The sequence below is a fragment of the Tachysurus vachellii genome, chromosome 12, assembly GCF_030014155.1.
Source record: "Tachysurus vachellii isolate PV-2020 chromosome 12, HZAU_Pvac_v1, whole genome shotgun sequence".
NCBI classification, from domain to species: Eukaryota; Metazoa; Chordata; class Actinopteri; order Siluriformes; family Bagridae; genus Tachysurus; species Tachysurus vachellii.
In genome coordinates this window covers 12,944,311-12,966,908 of record NC_083471.1, presented here as the reverse complement: position 1 = coordinate 12,966,908, position 22,598 = coordinate 12,944,311, and the positions used below count along the sequence as shown (strand labels likewise).

Sequence of the window (22,598 nt, the reverse complement as noted above, 5' to 3'; positions counted from 1 at the left end):
AAAAATCATGCTACTGTATTTTTGTGAATACTCTACAGCAAGCAACGTCACAATCGGCTTTGGCATCCAGACATTCAGACTGAGTGCGATCACCCTGACTGTCAACGTCCAGCAGCACCCTGCTGCGCCGACCCCTCATCCCCAGGTGCCAGTCCTTCGTGCTGTGAAGCTGCCGCCCACTCGTCACCCCTTGCTTTGGAACTTGACCCGTCTAACCCCCAAAACTCCAACTACTACTTCCGGCGTCTGTCAGACTCTGCACTGGACAGTGAACCATCAACACCAGTGCGTATGCCACCACCTCTGCTGGATGTGGATCGTGTTTACATTGAGATAGAGGATGTGGAGCGTGATGCCCTGTTGGATGATGAGGCATTTGAAACACCCCGCTTCACTGCACCTACCGGAGAGGGCACAGCAGCGCAGACTTGCCCCCGGGGTGCTGAACCTCTGGAGGAGCTGCGCCTGCGCCTTGAATTCAGCACAGTAGAAGAGGAAGATGAGGAGGAGGCAAAGAAAGAACAGGAGGAGATGCAGGCACTGGCTGAGGGGGGGAGGAGAGAGAGAGAGGGTGGTATAGGGGTGGAGAGTAGACTTGATTTGGGTAACATGAATCACCTGTGCAATGAGAACTCCAACAACAACAACCACCTCAGAACCCGAAACAGTCTTGCTGTGAGTAAAGGTTTTGTTGACTTGTTTTGTGTGTTAGTATGTCCTGATTGTTGATGTTAAACAGCGAATTTGACTTATAATTATAATTAAAGTCAGAAACTTAGAATTATAGTCAGAAAATGTAATCCATACAATTCATGTCATAGAAGATCCATTTTAAAGGTATAAAGACCCTAAAGACTGTCTTTTGACATTTTTTTCATATTTATGCTGTTCTTCAATAACATTCTGTTGTCTGGTCTTTCTATATAGGAGAGTGCCCTTAAGAAACAGCCATCTAAATCAATACCAGTATCCAGCTCTCTCACATCTCCATCCCCCAGTACTGTCTCAAATGCCAGTGGACATGGCCCTGCTCCTTTACCTACCTGTGTTGTGCCTAGTGTCTCAGTTATAGTGCCATCTCGCACCAACATTGCAGTCAAGGCCATCACACCTACGCAACTATGGCCTTGTGACCCAAACTGCAAGTGTACCAAGTGCAGCAAGACAGCTTCAGATTCATGCATCTCTTCAGTCATTCAACCCTTGGTGCATAAGGACAAGTCTGAAAGCCAGTCACAAAAATCTAATGTTCAGCAAACACAGGATACAACATTGGGCCAAGTGGTCAAAGAGACTGAAGGTTCAACATGTACGGACAAGGCAAAAGAGAGGTCTACAGGTCTACCCAGAGAAGGGAGCTCACAGCAACAGCAAGAGTCACTAGACCAGCTACATAGGTCTGGCCTCGTCAGGCGGCGAGCTGAGAGGCTGGAGAAACTTTCAGGTTTGTTTCAGGAACGTTTCCGCGAACATGCAGGTAATGCTGTACGAGAATCTGCTGAGACACCGGAGCGTGCTTCTGCCTCTGTAGACACTTCATCTGGAATGTTCTGTACTCCAGCAGACTTTTGGACATCAGTGCCTCCTGTAGTTGAAGACTCTGGAGCACTGACGCCAGTTTCATCCCCACATGGCTCCACTCTGACACGCAGCTCAAGCAGTGACAGTATCCGCAGCATTCGTGGAAAGCCAGGTCTGGTGCGCCAGCGGGCACAGGAGATAGAAGCTAGGATGCGCCTGGCTGGACTCACAGTGCCTTCTCGTCTAAAGCGCTCAAACTCTTTAGCCAAGCTTGGCAGTCTCACCTTCTCGACAGAGGACCTGTGCTCCTCGGCATGCTCTTCTGATGTTGGCACCCTTCTTCTTCTCACACTCTCCCCAGAGCCAGAGGGCACTATTAGTCCAGATTGGGATCGTGCCAATCTCTGCTCTGTCTCTACAGCCATGGAGCTCTTGAGTCCAGGAGCAACAGGAACAACTGAGCCCAGAAGCTGACAGTAAGAGAGGGAGATTTGTGCAAGAAGATGCTGTACTTGGACAACGATTCTCTACCTGAAAACCTTCTCTTAAAAGGTGAAGATTGGCCATCTGCAGACCAATTTCCAGGTTGGGTTTGCAGTAAAATGATCTCTGTAATGGGTGGATTGGAGAAGGTCCTGCTGGAGTTCTTGTAACTTATGTGGAAGGACTATGCTTTACCCAAATTTAAATGTAGATTTGGAGGAAAACAGGGTTCGCAACATAAAAACTGCTGTCCCAAAAGCCTTTCCTCTTAATTGGAAGGATTGACCATCTTCAAATTGCATCCAAGGGAACAACCCACTGATTCTTATGACTTGCATGAAAAGACTGCACAATAGATGAACTAACATATAGAGTTGGGAATAAACAGAATGAAAATGCTGTGAATATTAAAAGTATGCTACTCAAGGAAACAGGATATCCAAATATTTAGACAAGGCTCTTGTGGTTTTAAGGCTTTTGTAGCATGGAACTGGAGCTATAAATGTGTTATAAAAAACTACTTGTACACCGAGTGCTCTTCGGCCAAGCATCCAAGGATACCATTGCATTGGTTCCCCTTCCTGCTGATCAGCCATATTTCACAAGAAATTGCTACCTGTTGTCTAATCGTCTACACGTCTCAGTCTGGTTCAGTGTGAATTCCATCTTCCTGCTTACTCACATTTTGATGACACTCTGGATACTTTTGAACAGCAAAGAGAAAGGAATTTTCAAATCACTGTTGGTTACTTAGCGTGTGCTGAGAAGTTGCTCTAGAATATAAGAACTCGATTATGTTTCAATCTCTCTGCTGTTCACACTGCTCTGTATATCAGCAGATGTTGCTGGAAATACCTAGCTGTATTTTGCTCTGGTCTGAATTCCATGGTTCAATTTACCACTGAATGTTGACACTGGGCACATGATGGCGGTAAAGTCTCATTTAAAATATTATATTTAAAACACTAAGATGTGTTTGTGTCTGTGTTTTGGAGAAACATTGGTTGATATTTTATCTTAGACACTCGTTTCCTTGAACGCTTTAATATGGAAGGTAGCGCTTCCAGGGACTTTTTTGGCATCTGTCAAAACTGTGACACAATGACGACAATGCATTTGGGGTCTGTTTAAATCACTCTAGTCATTTACCCAAGTTCTGGGTTAGATGATAAGAAAGTAAACCTGGTTCTCATGTAACGTACAGAGTTATTTTTTCCAGCAGTAATATTCTATAAGGGCAGCTCTTGAAAAACCCTTAACCTGGCACACAGTCAATGTGTTCACAGGTCTACTGAGATATAGCACAAAATAAATCTTCTAAAATCTCCACAAACACACCAACAACAAACCAGCAACACATATCAGTGGATGCTAAAACATCTTATGAACGTAGCATAAACAAGCTTTTGGAAAATCAGCCCCAGACAAGATACCCGAGCAATCACAGTTACTCTGCGTTCACACTAGCAAGCAGGCATTAGTTCGTTTTCAGAGTTGTGATTTCAGCAATAAATAATTTGGGACAGACATTTGAATTTCTCAATTCGGTTCAAATTAGTGATGCTGTGGTCAAACACAGGAGACAGTCAACTTTTATAGCCAAACATCACCACGGGTTGCTGTCTGCCCAAATCTTACCCTTACAACTTCAGTTCCTACATGCATTCAGTTAAGTCTGCATTCCTCCAATCCAGCTAAAAAATGAAATAGGAGTTGCATCAGTTTTATATTATTATAGTAATAACATGGGTTTTAGACACAAGAAACATAGGGATTTATATGATTTTGTATAAAAAATATCATTACTGTATAAATACACCAGAGTGTACACACCTTGGTTACTACCATTTTCCAAGGAATAAAACACAACCCGGTGGTGATGTGTAGCTCATTTCCCTATAGCATTATGTCTCTAAAATGTTTTAGTCCTTACTTTTTGTCTATTTATAGTTCAAAGTTACATATGTGAAACTTGATGCATTAGTGCTGCTGTAAAACGTAATTTCCTCATTTTCTCTTTTAAGTTATTTAAACATTACTGTCTCTTACAAGCACTGACATTGGAGACAACATTTATCCATATCAACAATTAGACATTTTTTCTTTGTTAAATAGCAACACTTTATTGATAGATTTAGATTGTAGTGTGTTTGCAATACAAGTATCTGTGAAAGTGTTACTATGGAAACAGTGTATTAGGAAAAAGTGCATTAATATAAACCTGTGATTTGCCTTATAGACAGAACTGCTTTCAAAACTGTTATACTAAAATTATACAGTAAAACCAGACCAATCAGGAATTGGAACACAACAGCAGCATGGTTTATGAGAACTGGTATGGTATATGAAATACTACAAAAATATGGAAAATGCAGACCAGTACTGACATCAGTGTCATGTCAGCTGCTAGTATGAACGCAGTGTAAAATTATAAATATTCCCTTCTCTGTAATGTTGTAAATTTGACTTTGAATGGAAGGTTTTATATGTAGTACACCATGTTTTAGTTACTTATTGTTTTTTCCACATTTCTACCTTGATCTAGAAACAGACCCAAAAACAAAAACAGTCTGTGATTTTTCAGTATGTGATTTTTCAGTGTTTTAAAATACTTTTCACACTGAAAAATCACAGACACACAAACACAGCTGTGTGTGTGTGTGTTTGTGTGTGTGTGTGCCATTTGTCTGTATAACTGCATTCCAACATAACTGAGTTTTTTGATCTCTACCAAGATCAAGTGAGGTGTATCTGTTGTATGTTAGTGTGTGTTGTCCTGAGGGTCTCAAAATTCCTGTGTATGAGATCACAAGGTCTGAAGCTTTACACACACAAACTCTGTTATACACGTATTTTATGTTCTAGCACACTCATTCTCCCATCGCAAATACACACACTTGATCATTCTCACATGAGGTTTGTTCCCTTATTTCAAATCAGTCGACCAGTTTCAAAACTTCAGTAATTTTTTATTATGCAAAATAACATATTTTAATTTTATTATGTACATCTAACAATGCTGTTGTTATGTTGAATGCATGTTTCTGACTGAAGTGTGTCCTGTATATACCTTTGCATGCAAGTGTGAGTGACGTCCCATACCAAGGACCGTGCGATTACTGTGAAATATTTATAAGAGAGACGGAAAAAAAACCTTCCGAGTGTTTGAGTGCACGTTAGTATTTATCCATGAGAAGGCTCATATGATACACACACACGCCAATCGAATGCACATGCATCACAATGCACTGTATGTAAATATGTGACAAAATGGCCGGTACTTGTGTCCTCGAGTGAAAACTCTAAAGGGAGACTTGGTTCTTTGGCTTGAAAAAGGCACTACTGTACCACACACAAACACACACACACACACACAAACACACACACACACACACACACACACACAAAAACCTGATATATGAATTTTACTTCCAAATCATGATATTGTACTGTTAGAAAAATATCTTGGGTTTCCTGAGGTTCAACAGTGGTGAGATTGGGCTCATATTCACTGAGGTGGAAACATGAAGTCCACATGTCTGCAGTGCTGATCAGGGGGTCAGGGAAAAGCTAGCAATTTTAATATTACCCATGTATGCCGATTGCAATCAATAAATTGAAACAAATTCTAATTGTTAGCTTGCTTCTTAATTCCAAAGATTTCAAATTCCTGTTTTTTTTAAGATAGCTGAAGCATTTTAATATTTATTTTCTTTTTGCATGGATTCAGTCATAACCTTTGTCTTTGTCATTGAATTCAGATGACCAATATTAGGGAGGAACTGCATTGATGCACAGTGCTTGGCCCCCTGTTTACTCATCCCAACAAACAGAACTGAACTAAAAACTAGACCTCCTAGTTACTGAGAATGATTTAAAATCATTCTGCTGAAATCATTCTGCTGTTGTGTCGACCGATTATTATTATTATTATTATTATTATTATTATTATTATTATTATTATTATTATTATTATAAATGAGATCTGACATTTCAGCCATGGTTCTGTGAATTCTGTTTACAGGTTGTTGGGTTTTTTTTGGTAACATAATGCTTTACCTGAAGGTTCCCAAATGCAAGCTGCAACATTAACACAGCATCAGTAATGTTAACAAAGACTGTTTGTTAACTTTCAATAATCGAACCTTCATGTAAAGTGCTATCAGGTTTGGCTTCTTTTCTTTTTGCTCAAATCAGGCAGTTGCGCTTTTGGACATTTGCTGACTTAATGATTTAATCAGGGACAAGCTATTTCATTTGTCTGAAATAAGCATTGTGAAAACCTGATTGATGATTTTACATATGTCTTCAGCTGTCTGTCATAATTATCTTTTAGCGTCTGTAAGTCTGAGGGAAAAAACAGGATGCTCACTTTTCATAGGTATAGTCAAGGTCCATCTTTCAGGAATAGTGGTGAGTCTAGAGAGCTATGATTTCCTGGGTCTTGTGGAAAATCATGGGATGTGTTAAGGAAATGTGAGTTAGTAGTTTGTACGTTCTTGCCGATCCCGTACCATTGAGCCACAAATTCACACAAGAGTAGTCTCTGAACATCCTTCATCCTCAAACAAGCCATTGCCATTTTGCTTTGATGCCACAAAGTCAGTGGAGTTGCTGTTTTGTTTAAGTCACTTTAGTGTTGCGTTATTCATGTTTAAGTGCCTTATAGTGAAACACCAGGGGCATGGTTCAGTCTGTATCTTCCCTTCTATTATGTTGCCAACAAATTTGTTTTAAAGCTGTTAGTTATGTCTTTTTTTTTTTTAATAAATTCTGGACTTGAGAAAAAAGTATTATAATAAAGAATTGCCAAGTTCTCCTCACTCCAAACAGGCTATATCTTCAGCACGTTTTAGCAAACCAAAAACAAAAGGAATTGCTCAATGCCAGTCAGTCAGTATAGACTTTGTTACATGGGGAAGCTAGCTTATTATGCTAGGCGGATGCCACTTTTACTGCACCTTTTTGAGGAAGAATGGTTCGAGTGAACAAGAGAGATTTCATCACTCCATGAATCATAAGTAATGTTGTGATGTATCTGGGCCACAACTAAAGCAGCCATATCGTCGCTAAGGCCCTATGTGCAAATAGGAAGAGGTTGTGATGTGTACGCAATTCTCTTATTCACTACTGTTGCCATTAGTTTTGTTTTATATTTAAGTATGCAGTAATTTTGTCTTTTGTACCGCAAAATTTGCTGTAGTTCTGACGCATATTGCACTTTGTACATTTTGTGGAAATGATGTACTGTGTGTATATTATGGAAATAAACTTTTTTCCATTCAGTTCTGTTTGATTGTCCTTTTTTTTTTTTTTTTTTGCAATTGTACATCTGTACATCAATGTATTTTTTATTTTCATTAGATTTTGCACAGATTCAATTAGAGGCTAGGTGTGTTTGCAGCAAATGAGGTAAATCATTTTTGAGAGATATACAGTAGAGCCCTCTTTTTACCCACTTACAAACAATGTAATGCTTGTGATATATTAAACAAGCCATCAGTTTGTTTGCATTCATTGAAATTTTTACAATAAAGTTTACAGGAACTTTAATATTCACACCTGAAGACCAGACAGGAACATACTAATTTAATAATTGCTAATGATTTGGATTTTTAGTCCTGTCCTGATTTCTTTTCTGGCAAATAATTAGATTCATAAGAATGGAACTGAACTGAGTTGAGAATGGAACTGAAAGCCAGAGTATAAACATACAGCAGGTTCCTGTACCTCCAGTACAGACGTGTGCAGCTTCAGACTAGATTTTCTAAATGACTTGAATTGCCAGTCCAGTTGAGTGTGAATTTTAAACTTGGGTAATAGAAAACCTAGATAGAAATGTTATTTTTTTCCATTACATTTATTGGATAAATGCAATAAAAGGTTATAGAAGAAGAAAATCTATTTAAAGAGCAACAACCTTTTATTACACTGTGCTTTCTCAAAATTTGATGGACATTGTTTCCTGACATAAAATGAACAATTATCTTAAAGTTTTGCAGAACATTTGGATAGAGGCACACATTCTGAGAGTTTTGCAAAGCATCCTGGCTTCGCTTAAGACTTCCCTGACTCTTGATTGGTTGGCTGAATAAAGTGCTTTTCTTCTCTCTGATTGGTTGACTGCATCGGCATGCTTGGCACGGCAGTGTGGTTGAGCTCAGCTAAGCTCAACTCATGCAGCCACCGGCCACTGGCATTAATTAACATGACATCAGTGTGGAAAAGCTTGTTTTTCCACATAATACTGTGTTCAGGGGAGATTAATGAACACTGACTACATGGAATGTATGTATGGAGGCAATGGCTTGGTTTAGCTTGGACAGATCTTACAGATAGACAACATTTTTTGTTGAATGGTTGAAATGTAGCGTCGTGGGTTCCTGCAAAAATATTTACCTATGTTGAATTAATCTCATGAATTGGTTACGTCTTCTAGACGGCTGAAATGGACTGCTCTGTTACACATCTAGAACCGAGAGGAACAGCACCAGAGCTCTGCTTCCGTGGCGATAGTGAGAGAATCTGCTGAAAAACAGGAAACAAGAGTGTGTAATGTCATCATTGGCATGAGGATCACTGTGGAGTCTGTCAGATAATTGAACAGTCAGACAGAACTGAATCACTTTTAACACAAACGCTGTACAGCCTGATATGAGCTGGTGCCTAGTTTATATTCCCTGAAGGTCAACACATTTAAATGATGTCATTTCCTTTTCAACCCTCTCCTTAAATAAACAGATCCAGATCCAGAGCTGTACATGTGTCAATACTATTTTTTATAAGTATTAAACACATCGGAATGTGCTGTTATAGAAAAGTACTGTAAGCAATGACATGCTAAGGTGACGCAGTCTTGCAAGTTACAAACTATTACAACACTGAAGTTTATTATTGTATAACTCTTTATGTTTATAGTTACATTTAATATCGTGAAATGTGCACAAAACAAGTTATTACCTATTATTACTCTAACAGCTGTAAACACGTCTGCCTATCATCTGCTGATCTTCTTTCTCACTCTTTGTCCCTACTCTGCCTCAAAGTGCTGTCCACAGAGACTCCTTCCATGAATGGTAAGTAAACCTCTCCTTAAAGAGAATGTCACCGTTTATCATTAGGTTCAGATTATGTGCTGCTCCCTCTGTGCATGTAAGACATTAAAGCGTTTGAATGAGATTTGTCGTGCAGCTGGCATTATCATGTCAAACCTGTAAAAAACAATCAACATGCTTTGACCTTGGCACTGCTGTGGTGTAATAAAATTTTGTTTATATCTTGCTTTTCAGTAACTCCATGTTTCTATTTTTTGTCTATTGTTATTTCTTCTGTAATGCCTCATAGACTCTAGTCCTCAGTGTCTGCAGGCTTTTTTCCCCTGTCTCGAAGAAACACATCCTGTTTGGCCGTTGCTGTGGAGGCTGAGAGGAAAAACAGGGAGCTTTCACTATGACTGTTTTAACTGTTCTGTATTTTTACTGTCTCACAGTGTCAGTATCTCTCACACACTTTTCCCTTCTCCATTCTCGTTTTTTGTTCCTTTTTCCTTTTTTCAAGTCAAGTCAAGAAGCTTGTATTGTCATTTCAACCATATATAGCTGTTGCAGTACACAGTGAAATGAGACAACGTTTCTCCAGGATCATGGTGCTACATAAAACAAAGATAGAGCTAAGGACTTAGTAAGAAAGTTTGTCCTAGCCACATAAAGTTCATCTGTGCAACCTGGTGCAAACAGACAAAAGACAAAAGTGCAGGACAAAACACAGTGCAAACAAAAATACAATAAAAATACAAGACAATGCACAAAAGACAATACACAAAAACAGCACCAACCAGTTTAAATACTGATTGTTCTATATTGCATGTGCAGAAATACTGGAATTGTAATGTATTGTGCAAAACAGCAATCGACTGAAATGTGAAAGACAGCATGTGCAAAGAGCAGACAGCATGTGCAAAGAGCGCATGTTTCCCTACCGGCTCCCTCTCTCTCACACACACACTTCTTCTCTTTTAAAAACCCACTCTCTCTCACTTAAATGGGAGATGCGTCGTTTAATCCAGTGTTATTTGTTCAGTAACAAAAAGTTGATTTTGAGTATGTTTAAAGAACCAAGCCCTAACAAAGTTAGTCATTTGCCACATTGTGGCCTTGAGTGTAATGAATTAGCAGCAGAGAAAACACATTTTTGTAACCAGGAATAGAAATTCCATGCTGATTCAATAATCTTTATAGGTCAATACCACTGTCGGCTATGGGGGAATATGGGCTTTTTGGCATTGTAATTTGGTGACATCATACAGTATGTTAGTAATAGTGTTAATAAGATCCAAATTGTGATGTAGTATCCAAAACACTTTAAAAGCTTTGATATATCTAAAGACCAGACAATGTTTTTCTAATCATCATGTGTCCAGTTTCTGAGAAACATCAGGTTCCTGTTCTTGGCTGATATGAGGAGATCTTTCTGCTGTTTGTATTCTGTTTGTATTCAATCTGCCTCAATGTTTGATTGGTTGTGCACACTGAGATGCTTTTTTTACTCACCACCTTTGTAAAAAGTAGTTATTTGACTCTCCTTGTCAGCTTGAACTAGTCCAACCATTCTTCTCTGACCTCTCTCTCAGCAAGGCAGAACTGATGGCATTGAGTGCTTTTTATATAAACATTTAAGACATTTCTGAAAATACTCAAACCAGGCTGTCTGCCAACGTGAACCCTGCCACCTCCAACTTTGTCCATCAAGAGAAATGGACCACCACATTACTACAAGTGATCATGCTGGGTTGAGAAACAGTCGACTAACCAAAAATATCCAGCCATCAGTGGTGCGTTGGACTAAACTGACAGTAATGAATGTCTAGAGATTGATTCACATTTAATAATTAAAAGTTGAGCACAGTCACATTTCAGACCTTGGCTTGAGCTTGGCAATTTAGGTCCCCTGTTCAAGGACCCCTAATTATATTTAGAGTTTCTGTCCAGAGTTTATGTTTTCCAAGTTCATCAAGCCTCTCCTTCTGCTGCTGTGGTTGCACATCTGCCCAAATGCGATGTTTGCTTCAGTGTCTAATCTCACATGGATTGATAGAATGGACAGAATTGAACCCTAACTTCTGCTGAATTCATAAAGACTTGTCTTGTGCTCAGCCCAAAAATCATATTCAATTCAACTCAGTTTATTTGTATAGCAGAGATCTGGGGAAAATATTCTAAATCTAACCATCAAAAGGTAATTATGGTTTAATTATATACCTTAAATCACTTTGAAGTTCCACTAAATATTCACATTTCCAGGATGACATATACATAGTAAAGGTACAAAAAATAAGGGTAACCCTGTACCAATTAGGAAACTGAACTAAATTACATTTACAAAGAGTGATCAGGAATAATCTTTCGCCTGTAAATTTCAGAGAAAGGCATCTGACTGTAGTGCACAGTGAATCTTGGCCCTCAGCTCTGTCAAGCTCTCATCCTCAGAATGAATTGACAGTGGGAGAGGAGTAACTTATTTCATTAAGTAAAAGTGGGCCGTGACATCACAGCACAGGGGAGCAATAAAAAGCTCTTACGAGGACACAGTTGTGAAGAAGAAGAAAAAGAAGAGAGTACCAAGAACAAATCAAAGAGTAGTCTTGTCCTGGTGGAGAGAGAGCAGCTCGAGTATAGAAATCCATGGTGCTCAATGGTGAGTGACACACATACACACAAACACACAATTTTGAAAAACATCATTACATAATTTAGGTATCCATTCTCCAACGTTACTTTTTTCTTTCTTATTCTTTCTTATTGATGTTTTCAGTGTTAAAAGATTAGCTTGCTTACAATAGTAGCGAGCATGCTTACTTCCCAACTTCCCAAAAAGAAAATCATGCAGGCACAAGATGATCAGGTGATTTGCCTTAAGCCTGGGTAAAGATCGCAGGACAATGGGACAGTTGTGGTACTTTAGAATAAGGGATTGGTCTGGCAGATGTCTTTTTCTTTTGTTTTTTTACAAAATGCATGAAATCAGGGACAGAATATATGAAGTGCTACGTTGATATATTTTGGTCTTCAGAGAATAACTACAGCTCAAATACTTTGCACTAATAATAATAATAATAATACTAATAATAATAATGAATGCTCCAGTTAACATTACACAAAAGCTTGGGTACATGTATAAGAGGTATTGCGAGGCACAGGGACAGGAAACACATTGTCAGTCTAGAACATTGCCTATTGTATGAGTTATTCCTGTTCCAGTGTGTGTCTGTTTCTCAGCATTGTACCATAGTACCTGGTAAATATATTATTATAGATACAGCCTCTTAGACCTTTGGCTTTTGCAGATGTGGAAAATGTAAGTATTAGGTTAACCACAACAAGCTGTAATAGACTGATATATTGAACTCCTGATACTACTGATAGATGAATAACACAAATGATAGATGTCTTTCTCACTACCTCAGATTAGAAAGTGCAGATAAGAAGACTAAAATAAACCATCCATAGTGACTGGAGCTTTCGGGAAATGGTACCAATAAGAAAAAACCTAAAACAGAATTTAAAAGAAAACTCCCTTGTTTAGGTTAATGTGTGTCAGGAGCCTTTAATCATGACTAGTTCTTCTTGTTTTCCTTGTTCTTCTCATTCTCCTCATCATAAGTGTGTGAAAAGTGGTTGTGTCTGAGAGTCATGAATAGATACTGACTGTTTTCTTTATAAGAAAGTTAAATACATGTATAGCATAGAGGCAATCTATGCAATCAACACACAGTTTAGTTTTCCTAATGTGATTCAACTTGTGATAAATTTGCTGACCAAAATTTGCTGACCTAAATACAGATATTATGAGTATGAGTGAGATTGCAAATCAGCAAGCTCTATTTAGACTTTTTACAATATTCCTGATTCTATATCCTAGCACTAATAAACAAAATACAAACTACAGTTTCAGATACACAGAAGAAAGATAGAAAGTTTTGGGAAAAGTTTTAACTTTTAGACTCCAGCTCTTATGTAATGCTATGACACCATGTTGCCTAGAGCGGGAACATCTTCACTGTTAAGATCTCCAGTGAAAACTTGTGACTCTCATTGCCACTTTCCTGGTCATGTTGTTGTCCAAATAACAAGAGCAGAACAAGCAACTAGTGGCTATTCTGAAATGCAGCTGAAATCACAAGACTCACAGTTCCCATGAAGATGTACATCACTGCTGTATAAGCCAAGCAATGTGCATTCAGAAAGAGAAGGAAAAATGAATAGTGGGCAAGAAAGAGGAGAGCTTAAATGAACAGCAGTTGTAACAAGGTTTGATGATATCTAGTGGAATGATTTCCACATTATAAGAGATAAGTTGAGAGAAATATGAGATTGATATGGTCAGGCAACACTACAGAGATACATGAAGAATGGGAGTGATTATGGAGGAGTGGGGAACGCTCAGCTCTGTACATGATATGAACTTGCAAAACCTGCATGCCAAACCGATGGCATCATTTGCAGCATGCATGATAGAGCAGTAATAACACTATTTCTTTCCACAGAATGAAATGGGACAGAACCAAAGTAGGGATAGGGAGCAACAGGAGACACTAGAGGAAAAGGAACCCAGCCCAGACCCAGGGGGTCTTGAGAAGGAAGGAAACACAAGCGAGGTGACCTGCAGAGAGGTGGAGGATGGAGAGGGACTGGTAAGGGAAAGGCTGGATATGAGCCCAGGCACACAGCCAGCATCACCTACTCTGAAGCTGGATACTCACTCGCTCAAAAAAGGGGCCCCTCCTATAGACTGGGAATGGATACAGGGAGGGGATGGAGAAAGAGAGGGAGGAAGAGAAAGAGGAGAGGGCGAGGGAGGCAGGACTGAATTTCAAGGTTTGCAGAAGCTGAACAATATTCGAGTCACTAAGAGAGGCACGTTGAGCACTGAAGTTGCCGGCTCTTCCAAACCAGAGTGCATAGCTGTGGCAGAAAGGCGCAACAGGATAAACATGGAGAACTCACTGAATGAAAGTCATGAATGGAAGGTAATTCCAAAGGACAACATCCAGGACCTTGCATGGGACTTTAGCAAAGAGGAGAATGAGAAAGAGAGTGTCATTTCAGTGGTTACTGGCAGCCATAAGGAACAAGATGAAAGCAGCATGACCGATACTGTGGATGCTCCTGACATTGAGGCCTTAACTGTCACAGAGGATTTACATGATGATCATTTTTCATTTGAGGCACCAAACACTGAGGCACCAATCAGAGTCACGGAGAAGGACGATCTAGAGACAATGAATGCTCTATTGCAAATGAATTTACCTGGAGAAAATCCACTATGGCAAGACAGACCTGCTACCTGTGTAATGTCATGTGAACCATACTTGGCTGAAGATGACAGAAGATCATCAGTTCCTACTTCTCCTAGAGGCAACCTAAAATTACAATTCCAAGAGAAAGTAAATTCTAGTGAACCGGGTAATTTGGGAGTACAGGAGCATAAAGTAACTCTTGCCACCTTTGACCTGCTGGACAGATCTGCATTTAAAACAACAGAGATGTTATTACCGAACAGTGGAGATGTCTGTTATTTCGCCACCACAGTGGATAGCAAAATCAGGGATAACTTTGAAAATATACAAAAACCCCAGGCTGCAGGTAGTAATATAGAGTGTACTGATACAACAGAGAAGAGCACAACTAACCCAAATTTCTCAGCAGAGGCATCTTTGTGCAGTGCAATCTACAAAATTCCAACCATGTCAGGGTTTGAAGAGATACTGGAAGAAGAGAAGCACTCATCTACATCATACTGGGAGAAACAGAAGAATAATGCAGAGAGAAAATCTGACTTCTCATGTGATACAGGAGGAGTGTATAAGGAAGCTGAGGAGGTCCCTCGTGAAAAAGAAAATTATCATCCCCCAATAGAGACAGTCAATGTTCAAACTGAGAAAATTCCTGAGCAGTTTTTGGCAGTGGTAACTGGACAGTTTGAGATGCTGTCACTTCCTGAAATGGCAATGGGTGAAATGGCTCTCCATCCGGCCTTGAATGTAACCCTGGAATCTAAAAATGTTAGGGAGAGTGAAATGAGAAATCGAGACATGTTTGACTTTAAACCTAGAACATCAGAGAGTGAATGGGACAAACAATTGGGTAAAATTCTGCTTTCCAACCAAGACAGTAGTGAGGGAAACACTGTGGCAACAGTGAATCTTATGGATAAGCGATCAACTGGAATGTTAGAGGAAGATAGAAACAAATCCTTTGGTGAGATGACATCACCACTGAGTGACAGAGACAACCAGAGTGATGACAAAAACCTAACTTCATTTACAGCTATTTCTCAGGAAGCATCTGGATCCATGAACTCCAAGCTCATCTCTGTCTCAGAAAGCACTGCAGGTCATGAAGATGACAGGCATCTGCTGTCACATGTAGAATCAAAGCATTGTGAACCTTTGCCTGAACTTTCAAAATCTATGGACAGACATGAACTAAAAAATATGAGAAAAGAGACAAAGCTTTCCATGGAAGACCCCGTAAAATTATTCACTGGTCCTGTCAAGGATGGATGTGTGAGTTCTTTACCGCAGAACCCTATGACAGGTAAGGCCTCCAATCTTCTAGATGTACAATATCCCATGCAACTGCAATCCATTGGACAGTCTCACACTCCTGACAGTGACACTACTATGCCAACCCAAACTGATCAACACATTGCAACAAGGAACGAACAAACGCCTGTATCTGCTCAGGGTGTCGTCCCAGCAAGGGAAAAAGCTGAAAACACACCAAAAGGCAAGCCTGTGTCTAACCTGATAAAAGAAACCATCCAGTTGCATGAGAAGAAGAAGAAGGAGTGGACCAAATCTGCAGAGGTTAAAGCTGATGTGGTTTTGGACTCTGCACAGTCTGTCAAAGTGGCACAGATAAAGGCAGCGTTCGACTCGCCAAAAAAGTCACTGGAAAAAGGTCTGGAACAAAAACCTTCAGTGAGGAAAGGTAAGGTTAATCATTTTGGAGCTGATAATGCAAATGTTTTAAACTATGTTTTGGTGTTTGCTTTAGATGTCATAGTTATTATTAAGTGGCTGGGGTAATTATACAAAAGAATATTAATATTAATATGAATTATCAGTAGCAGATGGAATTGTATGATGAAAAGAAACTGATCAGAATAATCCTAATGTGTTACTCTGCTGTTTGAAACCTGAATCATTGTGCCATCTTGTGGACAAAGTGCATTAACATCATGTATATGGATATATGACCTATGCACATTATATGAAAAATACAAAATAAAACACGAAAACGACAATATTTTAAATACAATTAAATAAATGAATTTAGACAGTTTACAATTTGACCCAGTGAGTTTATTCAAAAAAAAATTTGATGTCGTTAGAATCGTTAGATTACTTAAAAAAATGTATTTACATTATTTTAGCTTATTTTTTTGTTTACATATTTTTCCACATTTTTACTCTAATATTCTCTATTGAGTGGGCGGAGCTATTAGCATCGCGGGTTGTGATTGGGAATTCAGATGGTCAGTTTTCCCCTTTATGGGATTGTAAGGCGGGGCCTAGATAAGTGGGCGTGGTTTCCGGCCTGTAGGCTCGGGAAGGCGAGTGAGCCGCACCACAGGCAGGAATACGTTCATCTGCACGGGGGAGCACTGGAGAGGACACTGAATCTGTACATATTAGAAGATTACCGCTGGTCAGGGATTTTTCTGCTCAAGCTGAGAAGGTAAAGCTTGTTTTTTTATGTTACCGGATTCTTGATTTCTTGCAGAGCCAATAATAAAAGCTGTAGGACGAAGTTGCACCGATTTTACAGGCCTGACTCCTGTATATGAGGTGTATGCAACCTTCATGATTTTCCCGTTAAATTGGTTTTGTAAGATTTTTTTTTTTTTTTTTTTACTGATTATTTATTTTTAACAGATTTAAGAAGAGCCATGTTTATGTGCTTTCTGTTTATAATGCTGCTTGCACTGAGCAGCTAATGCATGAGGCTTCAATTTAAAGCAAATCCGAATTGGAATTGTGTGATTTTTGGTGAGTTGTCTGTAATAAACCTGTGATCTTCAAACTGCGCAAATATCCACAAATAAATGTGACCTATTGCTCTTAAAGATATTAATCAGTGTTTAAATGAAACCCAGTGGACATCAATGAGCAGCTGGATGAAGACTTTGTTTTTCATGGAGTGCTTGTAAATGGACCTTTAAATGAAGTAACACAAGTTAGTCATGCTCGTCGTTCCTGTTGGTGTAGTTTTGCTCAACTGGCACAAAATATATATATATATGAACCGAATCCTTATTAAATGCTCCTTTATTTATTCTTGTACTGATTGTATCCATGCTGCACGTTCAGCATGCTGGAGCCTCACCCATGTGGAGGGGGGAGAGAGAGAGAGAGAGGAATTGTGTAATGAACGTAATCAGATGAAGCAGGATGAGGGATTTTTGTAGAGTTTGCTGTATGTTGAAACACGCCGAGTGACTTCACGTCTCTCTCCCACCTCCACTCATGCACTTGTCCTGGCTTGCTGAAAGCAGGCGGATGAGAAGCGTAACACGAGTTCACTGAGCTCATTTGGCGCAAATGCAGAAAATGCGCGCGCCTTTCTCGTTTGCTCACGCGCACGCGCGTGCTCGGTTTGTGACCCTTTTTTTTAAAACTCAGTTTGCAAGCTACTATTTGTTGTTTTTTTTTTGGTGTGGGTGTGTAAAAGTAAGCACTTCGCTCTATGGTTTATAGTATATAGTTATAGACTATCACAGTGTGTGGACTGTGTTTTAAACTATATTCACATTCACCTTAGTGTCGCCAGCTAGCTACTCCGTGTGTGTGTGTGTGTGTGTGTTCAGCTATACAAATGCTACATAACATTTTATACGGTAATGTGCGGTTTCGGATGTAGCCACGGGTAACATTGTCGTGAAGCGTTGTCGTGAAACGTGGCGGTTGCCTCCATTTCCGGCTTTGTCAGTTTGCCTAGCTGATGACGTAACCGAGATCAGGCCTTTGATACACATGCTGGGAAATTCCTCAACACTCTCACACACACACACACCTTTTTTTATTGCTTGAGAAACAGAAAGTAGTGCACAACAAGCAGACATATCAGAACACTGCAACTTAAGAAAAAACTGACGTAAAGGATAAAGAAAGGAAATGGTAAAAAAAAAAATAATGGCAATCAAACAAGAATATAAGGTGAATGTTAAATACTCCTCAACACTCACATAGCTGTTTGATTCAGTGTCGAAGTGAGGCAGCAAGGACGAAGGAGGGACGTTCAAACTGAGCGTTCGGAAATTGTTCTTTAGTTTTGCACTACAGCTACAACGCTAGTGTAGTGAACCGTTAATAACTTAAGTAAGTATCTTTTCTATAAAAACATTCACAATTCTTCATAATGAATTATGAAGAATTATGATTTTCAAAAGCACAACAGCAACAAAACCAACGGCTACTTATGACGGCGTCAACAATTTTAGCAATGAAGCAAGAAAACCTGTCAGCATCAGTAGGTTTATTTCTACGCTTCTTTGCTCTTCTGAAAACATTCTCTAGCTTATACAACACTTAAGTTTGACATGATGTGTAGCCAATCAGCAACAATCACGTTGTTGTCAACAATGATGTTTACGGAGGACCTTATTTTTCTGTTTTGAGTTATTTTAATCTTTATAATCATTTGATGGTTAGCTCTATAAGATGGAAGTATAATTGTGGGATTTTTTTTGTCTATAAATCTATATATCCAGATCCAAGGTTTATGTTTGCATTTGTTACCATCTGTGTGGAATTTCACAGGTTCTTTCTGTGTCTTTGTAGGTTTTATCCAGGTTTGTTATTTTCCTCCCATTTCTGAAAAACATGGAGTGGGTTAGCTACACTAAATTGTGAAGAATGAGAAGCATGGTGTACTGTATTCCTGCATTGGATCCAGTGTTCCGGGATAGGATCCTGATCCAGACACAACCCTGAACATGATTTAGTTCTAACTGATGATGAATAGATAATAATGAATTTTAGTAATCAGACCATTAACAGTGCATGTGTCAAAAAGACAAATCTTAATATGGGTGGACTGTCGACATGAATCAGTTTGGGTCACTGATTGTGTGTGGAGTGTCTGTGTGGTGTGTATTCTTGGACTCGTTTCTTTGTGCTAGGTGGGAAATGGGTCAGCTGGGTAAATTTAGATGTAGGATACAAGGAAGCGCTGTGAGACTGGGAAGGATGCCGTCTAGGGTGTGTGTGAATGACTGAGCACGGAAAATGTGTTGCAATATTGTTGCTAATTATGTTCATGCAAAGCATTTGGTGATTTTTAAAAGTTGTTAAAGCTTACATTGTGACTGTACGATCACCTGAGTACTCCGTAGCTGGCATGCATTGATCTGTAATTTTCATGACATATGTGTGTAAGCTTTTACCACAATCATATTTTGTTCATTGTTTTGGTGGGGGAGCAGTTGGACTGAGCTTTGGGTAATAAAACAAAAGAGGAAATGCTGGTCAGCATTTGAACGAAATGACAACATGCAGGGCAGCAATTGGCTTATTGTAGCTACAGACCTGACTACATTATACAATGGTGTATTTCTCCAAAACCATCCAGCATAAAACAGGAAATGTTACATCCACAATCATTCCAAGACAGCAAAGCAGTTAGTGTCCATGTGTAAATGAACAAGATTCAATTATATTGTGCCTTACAATTGATTGGTGACTATGATTTGTCTCTTATTTGTAATGTAAATTTTTTATAAAATGTTATAATGAAAAGTATTCTTCCTAAAACAGACTATAGATAAATCTGCTATATAAATCATGTTGTTTCTATATTAAGCATTACAGGAAGTGTTTTGTAACAGTCTGAGGTAAAACTTCAAGACCAATAAAACACTTCAAGACATGCTGCAATATGAAAGTAATCAACTTTGTGGTGGTAAAAATATCTTCACTTTGTATCAAGGCACAAGAGACCAAATGTTATAGCTAATACTTGACAATTTTGAAGTCTGTCAACTTATTTCTCAAGAACAGTCTTTTATATACCATGGCTTCTATGGTTTGTCTTATGTGAACTGCTATGATTAAAAAATATTCTAGTGATTACCACAGAAGGGTGCTTAAACAGGGTCTTGTCACAGCCTGCGTTGATTTGGTCTGGTCTAAGCAGTAGTGGTTTAGCCAGAACGTGACGACATGCTGATTTGGTTAGCCAACGTATCCACAGCTATAAACTGACAACACTATTAGGTTTGGAAGGACCTCTATATAGTAAATAAAATGAAAAAAAAAATACTGCTAGACCTTCTGAGTTAGTCACGTGTCTAGGTTAACATTTACAGTTGGCATTTATGCAATGGGGAGATTTGCAATTGTTTAATAGAGGAAGGTGTTTTATCTGTATCTACAGGAACTTAACTCTTTACTTCCTTTTCAGTTGAATCCGTATCAGTGAGAGTGCTCTGAAAGATTAGATCTTTGGAAAAAAGTTTGATATTCTGAGACTTTGCCATACAGCCACATTGTCTCATATACCAAAGGGACATTTCATGGAAATCTGCATTTGAACTTGTTTTAACTGGTATTTCTGCACTCTTCTGTCACAGACGTGCATTAAGTTCGTATTTTCATGTTGTCAGTGACAAAATGCAGGACTTTGCTTTTGGCATATTGCTGAGTGACTATTCATTACACCAAACTGAAAATTTGGAAGAGTTTTCAAATGTTCTCAAAGCTAACAATTTACAAATAATGTAAATGGTGGTGGTAATTCTTTTTCAGGGGGTTGGTAGCTCTGGATTTTGGGATTAATACATATTTTGGGAAAATCTTTCTTTCTGGCTTTCCCATTGTAGCGATTTCCATTAATGGGCTCTATCCTTTTACTGGTATTTAAGATCTATTTGATGGCAATAATATATGATACTATGTGACACAATCCTAGCAGACACATCACAACATGGCAAATAAAGCAGACTGCAAACTGCTCTGTGGAAATTGATCAAGTAAACATAAGCTTAATAATGCTAAGTAAGTTACACTTCTTGGGATCAGAAATTGGTACTAAAACATTTAAACTCTGTTTGAAATCTTTGGTATTGATGTATCCTTAGTAATAAGGTTAATGTGTTTGGACTTGGGGAGTGTGAATGTGAGTTGTTTTTAAGCACAAGATAATAAAAATGCGGTGATGATCTTCAAGCCTCCAGAAACTATCAAAACTGTACGTGATGATCAGGTTGATTATAGGACAATTTGTTGACACAAGGTGAGTCAGTCTGAACCTCTGCTCCTCCCTTAGCTGTAAGCAAAGTGCTTTGATTTTGAGATGAATAACAATGACATGGTGAGCTGTGGGTTTGCTTCTGTGTTTTGGAATAAGAGCTGTAGTGTTTCATCCATTTGAATTAACAAAAAATGTAAATCAGGCAATACTAAATGACTAGCTTTTTTGTTTGATTTTGTTGGATTGTTCTTAGGTCCAGCTATAAAGAAAGCCTGTGGCTGAATATGAGAAGGCTGTGTAACAGTATTGTTAAAAAGATTAAAAAACAATTATAAACATTAAAAACATTGTGGGAAAACCAGTTCTGGAATCTAGCCAGGTTGTTGTCAGACAAGTTCTGCCTCACTCTTTTTCACACAACTACAGGGAAAACGGTTCCATCTCACACCCTGAAGGGTTCTTTAGTTTTTTGAATCGTTAAAAATTCTGTGCTGAAACCTGTTTGTCTAACTCTGAATTGTTCCCTGTGTGTCTTATTCTCAACCTTTGTAACCTGAAAATGCTAATCTCTAGCTACTAGACAGAACGTTTGATTAGTAATTCAGTTCTGTTTACTACAGTTTCTATGACTTGCATGAAATCGTTGTCCTGGGAATTGAAAAATTGGAGTGGGTTTAATTTACTTTGGCATTGCAATCTATATAGACTGAAGTAAAAGTATATATGCCAAATACGACAGTGCAGACAAATTCTTGATTCTGATTGTTCAAAAGGTGTTGACGTGTAAATACCTGTGTAATTATTCATATGGTGATGTTTCATGAGGGATGTTCATTCACCATCTCCATTTGAACAAATGGACTTGTATAATGTAAGATGTAACTTACAATAACAGTCACTAACAGTGCATACAAATTATGATGTAATTGGCAAAAATTGTAATAGATAAATCATTAATTTCCCAACAGAACACATTCCATTGAAGTAATCAACTTTGGGATGGTAACAGTAAATTCTGCTTGACATTAGACACTACACTATTACATCTTTATTTATTTTTCTAATAATTGCATGTCTCCAAGTGTATTACTCCTTACTTAATCTTCTTTCTACTGTTTACTAGGAAAACTATTTATAGACTGTTCAGTTGCTCATCGAAGTCTTGTCTAACAAGTCATATTCAACATATTATGGACAGATGGAGGATATTTTAAAGAGTCTACAATAACTGGCTACTGAGAAATGGCTAGTTTTTGAGCAGATGTAGTCTGATTATTAACATTAGGTAACCGTAAGGCATAAGCCAGCATCTTCATAACCGTTTATGAGGAGCCTGGGAGT

General features: G+C 38.7%; 2 protein-coding genes across 5 annotated transcripts in view; both read left to right on the top strand.

Moving 5' to 3' along the window:
- Nucleotides 1–7,289, top strand: part of ssh1a (slingshot protein phosphatase 1a) — a 52,793-nt gene extending 45,504 nt beyond the window's left edge. For all 3 annotated transcript variants that reach the window (XM_060883247.1, XM_060883250.1, XM_060883248.1), the window contains 2 exons: nt 39–675; nt 928–7,289. In XM_060883247.1, coding sequence (XP_060739230.1) covers nt 39–675; nt 928–1,995 — 1,705 coding nt within the window. In that variant the 3' untranslated portion in view covers nt 1,996–7,289. The remainder of the gene's footprint in view (nt 1–38; nt 676–927) is intronic.
- A 9,308-nt stretch (nt 7,290–16,597) lies between these two features.
- Nucleotides 16,598–22,598, top strand: part of coro1ca (coronin, actin binding protein, 1Ca) — a 32,259-nt gene continuing 26,258 nt past the window's right edge. The window contains exons 1-2 of one of the 2 annotated variants that reach the window (XM_060882735.1): nt 16,628–16,745; nt 21,511–21,549. The gene's annotated coding sequence lies outside the window, so the exon portion shown is untranslated. Of the gene's footprint in view, nt 16,746–21,510; nt 21,550–22,598 lie in introns of both variants that reach the window. The other variant, XM_060882734.1, reaches the window with a different exon arrangement.